This window comes from Sinohyriopsis cumingii, chromosome 7 (assembly GCF_028554795.1).
Source record: "Sinohyriopsis cumingii isolate HCF-2022 chromosome 7, ASM2855479v2, whole genome shotgun sequence".
Classification (NCBI taxonomy): domain Eukaryota; kingdom Metazoa; phylum Mollusca; class Bivalvia; order Unionida; family Unionidae; genus Sinohyriopsis; species Sinohyriopsis cumingii.
In genome coordinates this window covers 98,091,174-98,099,319 of record NC_142967.1, presented here as the reverse complement: position 1 = coordinate 98,099,319, position 8,146 = coordinate 98,091,174, and the positions used below count along the sequence as shown (strand labels likewise).

The 8,146-nt window shown below is 30.2% G+C and overlaps 1 protein-coding gene across 1 annotated transcript; it reads right to left on the bottom strand.

Moving 5' to 3' along the window:
* Window positions 1–811: 811 nt before the first annotated feature.
* LOC149795779 (uncharacterized) lies at window positions 812–7,195 on the bottom strand (the record flags this gene model as incomplete). The annotated part of the gene is made up of 6 exons (XM_089963848.1): window positions 812–2,523; window positions 2,556–2,568; window positions 3,150–3,266; window positions 4,792–4,866; window positions 6,162–6,271; window positions 7,160–7,195. Coding segments are annotated over 6 exons (585 nt in total), but the record flags the coding sequence as incomplete, so codon positions are not given.
* Window positions 7,196–8,146: the final 951 nt, after the last annotated feature.

The window sequence follows — 8,146 nt, the reverse complement described above, 5'->3', positions numbered from 1 at the left end:
ACAAAAAAGTTACACATTATATAGGATTATATTTACTCATTACAGGTGATTTTTACCTTATAACTATCAATGATGTGTTAGTTTTGTGTAGTTCGTTTATGATATTATGAGACGCACACCGCATGAAACCACCTTTTTACCCTTCAAGTATCCAACGTATGATTGGATCAATGGATTTGATTTTCAAATTCTTTCTGTTAACACTGGTTGATTTATTAGGATAGCATGCGCTCTTTCTGTGACTTAAACTTACGTTGGTTTCACGCTAATTGCAATTATCATTTAACAGTTTTCTGAACAACAGTCCCGGGTTAAGCTTACTATTCGTACTGGCTACGACAACAGATGACATAAAGCAGCTATGATATGGTTAAGGTGCGCACGTATCTTGTCCATACTGGGTACAGCAAACTAACTGTATTGTAAGTCGCCACCTGCTTGAGACATAGGTTCGTGGATCCAGCTTGGCGTAAACTATTTTATAGATTATGAATTTTCTCAATCTTTTAATCAAACACGTGATATGCACGGATCAAGATCTGTAGAAATGTACGTGAATATGGCATAACATTGGATACACACATATATAACGAAGTATGGGTATGTTATTCACTCGAACAGTATAATTCCTGCTTTACTATGTTACTAGCTGATCAAATTTAGGAAGCAATCTAAGAAATATTCATTAATAGTAATACAATAATATAAATCAACTGTTTATATACCTTTCTAATAAGGTGCAGAATTTAACTATCTTCATTTGCTATCATTTAATTTGGCAATGTCTTGAGTCATTTGTTTGCACTCATTCAGCACTTATATAATAAAACATTGTTTACTTTTTAAAGACTTTGTTGGCTAGAACTAAAAAATTTTTTACATTCATGTATCGTTTATCCCAATCTGATTAAATCAGATCTCCACTATCCTACGTGGTGATCTGACAGAAAACGCTTAGGAGTCATGTTCTGTTGACCAAAGATTGTATCATAATTGCTTCGTTTATCAGTCAGTCAGATGAAGTTGCATGTCTTCGCGTGAGGGCGATTAAGCATTGTGTATGCAGGGTACCAATGTGTGCCGAACAATTCAATCCACTTTCTGATTTTTGAAACCAGCGTTTTCATTTAGTTAATTCAAAGGTCACCAGAAAATGACCGCTATTAAATCGGTGTTAGATCTTCAGGTATGAGAGTGGATATATGATTTTAATCATGTTGCATTTATCCAGGCTTATTATAACGAACGCAAATCTGCATGCATTTGACATTGGTAGCAAATTTTCAAAAATCATATTATTACATATATATTATTTTATTTATTGTGCATATGGGGATGCGACATTCATAATTCCAAAATTAACAAGAGCAACGACATCCTGACAAATATTACTTCTAGATCATAATGCCAAAATACTGATTTATAAAGCTGTAATAGTCTTTTCTACACACGTCGTAACAATATTTCATACGCAAAATATGCCGTAATTTTGATTATGTTTTACTTTTATAAGAGTTACCAACTGAAGTGGATTACTTTCAACAGTTGAACACATTGGAATATTGCATTGCATAAAATGCTGTACTAAAATCAGCAAATTACTTTTTTTTGAAACAAAAACGGTTATGTATAAAAGGCAAAATGTTATAAAATGAAAAAAGATATGAAACCACAGTAGTCAATGGTCACTTTTTAACAAAAATGCATGACAATGAAACACTGCAAACGCTAAGGTCAAGTTTTATGACATCACATCAAGAGATGCAAATATATAAAACTGTCATTGGAAAAAGGTTTGTTTCAATTTTATTGGAATAGTAGATTCAACTTGTGTTAAGAGAAACTTTTAACATAATCTTCGTTGAAATTGAAAGTGCAAAACATTGTTTGAATAATTGAATAATTATTCATATCCAATTTTCCCACTTGTGTGAAATACGAAATATTATTGAATTCAGTGAACCACGTCTGTAGCTAAAGCGCTTTAAAGAATTAACTATCTTGAACCATTACCAACGTCCGTATTTGGCCTCTTTTCCTTCACGATAAACTAATGAGGTTTTCGTTGATGATAATGTTTTCGAGAAATGAACTTGTTCCTGATATTCAGTTTCAAATCTGCTAAATTAAAATGTACTAACATATAATGACATATCAATCAATGTCAGTTCCATTATATTATTTATAAGTTAACAATCTAATAACCGATAAGTACATGTATGTGAGTAATCTATTCTGTTTCTGTCATCATCGAATTGCATATGCTATAAATAGAAGCATCTTTGGATATTAGTAAGAGACTATCATTATGGAAACCTGCATGCAACTGGTTCTATGTCTAACAAGGCCTGCTCTGGAGTATTTACAATTTATGTTCCTATCCCTCATGAAAATTCGGAAGCCTTCGTCGTACAGCATAGGTAACACCTTCAATTCATATTTACTCCCATTACTTTGCAATTCAATCAGCATCTGATTCACAGAATGAAGAGTTCCAGACCACACCATCTGAGGCCCGGAAGTCCATTCTGAACCTTATATGTCAATTTTCAAACTGTGTATTGTCTTCTGGAAAACATAGAATCATTGCCAACAATAAAAAAGAAAGCAAAACATATCAATTAAATAAACTGACTAAATGCCGAAACAGATATAAGTATATTGCCGTTGTATTATGTTCTACATTAATAACATGAACAAATAAAAGTGTACAATAAACCTGAAAAATAGTGGAGGCATCAATTCTGATATATATATATATATATATATATATATATATATATATATATATATATATAATGATAAAGAAACTGGGTCGCAAGACAGTTGGCTGAATTTTTCCGAGGCAATGTATATATCGAAATCGGAAATACTGCTACAGACCGACTGCTTCCTTCAATTCGTTTGTGTTCTATCTTGAGTCTAATAACTGTCTGTTTTACTCTCCCCTCAAATCAAAACTCTAGTTTACTTTGAGCAATAAATGGAATATACTGTAACAAATACTCTCATCACTCATTTTTTGTATTAACTGACAAATAATATTTAAATTTTACCTTAAACAGTGTACTTACTTGTGTAATGTGAAAAACGTATTATTTTATATCTAATATATTTTAATGTATTAGATACAATCCGCTGATTTATACCTCCGTGTGGTTCTCATTTTCCATTGATTTTGTAAGGTCTCATTTTTTGAACCAAGACCAATCATGTAGAACCTGATATTTTCAGCATATTTGTAGGTCTCACCTTTGTCACGCATGCTAAAGTGAAGAAAATACAAAGAAATAGAAACTTTCAAATTTCAAATTGTCCCAAGAAATATTGACATTTTCAAATTAAAAGTTGATTAGTTGTATCTGTATGTCTTGGAATGCAAATGGAACCCTTCTGGGGATATAATGTGTATTTTGTTACAAAGAGTAACTAATAAATGAAACCAAACTCAACAACATCGTGTCATTGAGGATGCAGATACTAGATCACATATTGAAACTAGAATATGGCGTTGCCTGTCAACAACGCGGAACAGGTAGCTAAACGAAAACGAAATAAACTTTATATAGATTAAGCATCATGTGCTTTATCTATGGGTTTATATTACCTTTGTATCATAGGTCGACAGAAGGCATATTTAAATTATATATATATATATATATATATATATATATATATATATATATATATATATATATATATATATATATATATATATATATGTGTGTGTGTGTGTGTGTGTGTGTGTGTGTGTGTGTGTGTGTGTGTCCATTTTGTGTTTACCTAAGCTGTAAAATCTTTATATATATATATATATATATATATATATATATATATATATAAATATAAATATATATATATATATATATATATATATATATATATATATATATATATATATATATATATATATATATATATATGTATGTATATATATATATATATATATATATATATATATATAGATAGATAGATAGATAGATAGATAGATAGATAGATAGACAGATAGATATATAAAGAGAAAGAGACTAGCAATTGGAAGAGGATGATGTAGATGTAAAAAGACAATAAATGATCTGCTGAAGAAACTCGTACCGTCCTCACTCTATATACCAATATTAAATGTGCATTTTGTTGGTTCCGTTAATATCCACCTTGCAAGAACATTCCACCTTTGTTTTCTGTTTTAGTACTTGTGTATTTTGATGCGAAATAATATGACGTATAGGTTTGTTTAAACCAGTCCTAAAAAACATTCGTTTTGTCATGGTAAATTCGGAACATTGATTCCGTTGGTGCCATTTTATGTATATGTATAGTGCATTTGTGCATGGTGGTTGATGTGGACAGAAATTATGATGTAGTGTGATTTCCTGATTTATATTTTCGACTACTAATAATGCCTTCAACGTTCAGTAAATTGACATAAGCACCCTTAAATCGTCTCCGCTCTCAGAGAGTCTCATTCTCTTTTGCCACGTTCGATAATTTGCGTGCTTTGAATTATACGAACAGCGTGACCATTGGAATTGGATGCATATTTTAAACGGCCTTGGATTGCTATGTTTCATATTCTTTGCAAGTTAGAAACAACCGTTGCAAATCAAAATTGTTGACACACGTTTTCGAAATGATGACATGATAGTTTATCTCCTAATCTAAATTTACTTCTGAGGTATGACGTTTATTTTATTTTTTTTTTCGTTTTTTTTTTTTTTCTTTGTAAGGTTCGACACAAGAGAGATGAGATATAAGTCATTCCATCATCATGAAATGTGAATAATAACCCACCTAGGGTCGAAACAAAAGACTTCGCATCCAAACATTCTTGCTGCGTCTTCATCGAAATCCCAGTGATAACCGATTCTGAAACAAATAATATCAATACAAAAGGGGAATGTAAAAACGTATCGTACGAACCATTAGCATCATATAATGAGTGTCATATATGGCTACTTGCAAATTGACAAAAAAGAGTGTAATTTGTTATCAATAAGTCACGCACGGATAAAACAGCTCATTTGTTTCCTGTTAAATGTTGCTCAGCAAAGCGATGGTATATCTTGATTAGAAGTATACCCTTTATAAATAATATTATCCATCTATTTGTAAATGTTTGTTTCAAGGTCATTCTGAAAAGAATGACATTCCAGCGAATGCTGCTAATACAGCTGGGTCCAAACTAAACATTTCTAAGAGAGAGCTTCATGTGTGTTACATTTATATTAGGTCTTGATACATTCGTATCATATAAGCAAACTAATGTGTATTCCTATAACACTTAGTGGTAACTTGTATGATGCATTTAATACTCATGTCTACAGTATGAATATGATGTTATTATGTGCCAATACCGAAACTCCAAAAATCGATTGCCCTTTAATTAATGATATGGCATAAATTATCCTATTTATATGAAGGTACATGTTAGGTGAGTTTAAAATTGACAAATGTTCACTTTAATTTTAAACTTTGATTTTTTTTCCTAGGTCTTTAGCTTCGTGCTCTAATGATACATCGTATTCAGCGATTAGGGACAATTATGCAGTCAAACTCATAATTCAAAGTTATCATTTGACACGCAAAGCAAAATACATTTTGATGTCTCACCTGTTCTGGCATGTGAATACTTTATGAAAATTATCATGGATAAATAAGAAAGGTATCCTCGCAACTCACACTATATATTCATATATATATATATATATATATATATATATATATATATATATATATATATATATATATATATATATATATATATATATATATATATATATATATATATATATATATATATATATATATATATATATATATATATATATATTGTATCAATATTGTACGCGGTGATGTTAATACGGATATATCTAGCTTGGCTATAATGAGCCCAGCATAATTTACATGTTCATTCTGTGGGTAAAATAGAGCTCTAATCGAAACCTAAATCATAATGTAGATCAATTATCAAATAGGCTTGATGTGTTTTGACTGCCTTCAGTCAATTATTGTATTCTTTAGACAGGTTTTAAAAAGGTAATATCCAACCATTAACATAATAATTAGACAGCGGGTGTGTTATAAAGAATATCTGAATTCGTAAATCTTTCGTAATATATTGATTAATGTTTAAAGTTTGAAATTTGAATTTTGGAACCTACCCAAACGAATACACCAGCCATGGTCTTCCTGGACAGATTGGTTCATCCATGCATACCTCCTTACCTCCGTCTTCGAAATTTCCTACTCGTACTAATCGCTGGCATAAGACCTGAATAGTATTTACATATCGGAAAAAAATGAAATAGCAGAACACAGCCTATCTTATCATTATAGTTTTATAAGTTTCATAACATGACACAGACACAGATATACACAAACACAGGCTATATATATATATATATATATATATATATATATATATATATATATATATATATATATATATATATATATATATATATATATATATATATATATATATATATATATATATATATATATATATATATATATATATATATATATATATATATATATATATATATATATATATATATATATATATATATATATATATATATATATATATATATATATATATAAATTACATACATGCACACATACATACATACATACATGCATGCATGCATACTTGCATACATACATATATACATACATCCATCCATCCATCCGTACGTACGTACGTACATACATACATACATACATACATACATACATACATACACACATACATACATACATACATACATACATACATACATACATACATACATACATACATACATACATACATGCATACACGAAAGTGTCATTTCTTGATTAATTTTGTTGTCAGCATCTTTCCTCAATGGATTGGAAGGTTAAAATAAATGCTTTTTCTGGGAGTTTACTACACTTGACATATAGAGATAGCAATTTAAAGTAACTAATCAGGATTGTTCTTTTCTCCGTGTTGGAGAGGGTCTGGAATGGACAAATGCGGCATCTTTATGTACGCCTATTGACTATTTAGTAACCAGTTTACAAAACTTGTATTCATAATACCAAGTGTTTTAGTACTCTTGAACCGAATGAATATACGTAATTACAGTGTGTGTATCACACGCATATGATTTTACTTTGCTTTTCACCTTACCTCCAGTAAAGGTCCTCTACATGGGTGTCCGACATTTTATCCAGTTCGGCGTCAGACGGAATATGACTAGTAAACTGTTCCATATTACCAAAGCTGGAACATAAATACTGCTCTGGCGTAGTTTCTTCATGTGAAATTTTTAAAGATGAAAGGAGCCATTTTTTTTTTCTCTTTTACGTAGCGCTTTACAGTATGGAAAGGATCCTTGTGTTGCTTATGTTATGCTCACATTTTTACGAAACGAAATATTGTTAGATGTTTATGTAGAATTCGGAGGTGATATGGACAATCAATATTGTTAGAAAACTCAGGTTATATAAAACTAGTATTATCGAGGTTTATTATCATTAGAAGCTCATGTCATAAGTTGTATATAATAATATATGACACAATAATTAGGAAGTACAAAAAGCGACGTAACTAAGTGACGGAAGTTTCTAAAATTAATTGGATAATATAAAATCTTAGACTTGTTGTAAAATACAATATGTCGCTTTCTGGTAGCAGCTCGTGACCTAAATATCTATAAACTATTATCATCACATTCGTATAAAATGGACACTTGTGCATGATCCTATATGTCGGCTAACTTGACTTAGGAAGACCTGTAAACTAAACTCATTTGTTACTGAAAACATGTATAGTATAAAGAATTCTCGACACAAAAAGAGAAATATAAAGAAAAATCCATTCGTTACATATAATGTTATCCCTGATATATTAACAACAGAATAAACCTTACATATCAAATTTAACTTGACATGAGATTCCCATACCTAGAGATTTTAAACATCATAATTATCGCTCAAAAAAGAGTCAATATAAATGAATAAAATTCACTGGCACCTATATTCACAGATTTGACACTGCATTGGGTCTATATTTATGCGAATCGTTTATTTCACTGTCTCTGTTTGATATGTTAAAAGTCAGTAAAAAGCAGTAATTGAGATGTAGCTAAAGGGATATTTTAATTGACATTATCTT